The 763-nt window shown below is 39.4% G+C and overlaps 1 protein-coding gene across 1 annotated transcript in view; it reads left to right on the top strand.

The window, feature by feature from the left end:
• Nucleotides 1-763, top strand: part of LOC106871202 (uncharacterized) — a 44745-nt gene that overhangs the window by 21309 nt on the left and 22673 nt on the right. Inside the window, exons 10-11 of the mRNA XM_052975962.1 lie at nt 16-149; nt 605-656. Coding sequence (XP_052831922.1) covers nt 16-149; nt 605-656 — 186 coding nt within the window. The remainder of the gene's footprint in view (nt 1-15; nt 150-604; nt 657-763) is intronic.

Below are 763 nucleotides of genomic sequence, written 5' to 3'. Positions count from 1 at the left end.
TACATAATATATAAGGCTGGCAGAGGCACTGTGCAGCAATTCAGTTGTTTGTGGTCCGTTGCTCTACACTTGTCTCGACTATGGCCTTAGTCCGTGCTTGTGTGTCCTTGCTGCTTATTGCACTCTTCTATAACTATGCAACTGTTCAGGTAAGTCCCTCTGCTTTATTATAATATTAGTCCTTACATTACATTACTATAGCATACTACTATATTCTATTACTATATTATTAAGGGATTACATCAGTATATTTCGGAGGTGTAGTTGCCCTACAAGAGATTTGCATTCTTCTTTGTCTTTAATGACTATGCCCGGTCGATTAGCCTGGATCGTTCTGTCGGTGTTGACTTTTTCTTTTATTCTTTTATTTGTTTTAGTCATTTGTTAAATTCCGTTACAGATATATTTTCTTCCTAGTCTTTAATGACTAGGTAGTTCGTATCTCCGTCGTGGTGCCGTACTGTAACTATAGCGTCCGGGACCAATGGGTGACCTTCCGCACTCCACCCAAGCCTACCTCCACCAACCAGTAGGTCATGTGACTTGACTGTTACACACAATTTCGTTATTGTTTGTTACGTTTTTCATATTTAATCACTTTTAGGTGTCTGCAGACTCTGCCATCGATGAGGTTATATTAGATGCCGCCAATTCCAGTAAGAATACAGTTTTGTTTGTTTTTTCTGTTACATTTTTCTATTTTCTCTCTCTCTCTCTCTCTCTCTCTCTCTCTCTCTCTCTCTCTCTCTCTCTCTCTCTCTCT

Source organism: Octopus bimaculoides, chromosome 23, assembly GCF_001194135.2.
Source record: "Octopus bimaculoides isolate UCB-OBI-ISO-001 chromosome 23, ASM119413v2, whole genome shotgun sequence".
NCBI classification, from domain to species: domain Eukaryota; kingdom Metazoa; phylum Mollusca; class Cephalopoda; order Octopoda; family Octopodidae; genus Octopus; species Octopus bimaculoides.
The sequence above is the reverse complement of the archived record's forward strand: the minus strand, read 5'-3'. Positions and strand labels throughout refer to the sequence as shown.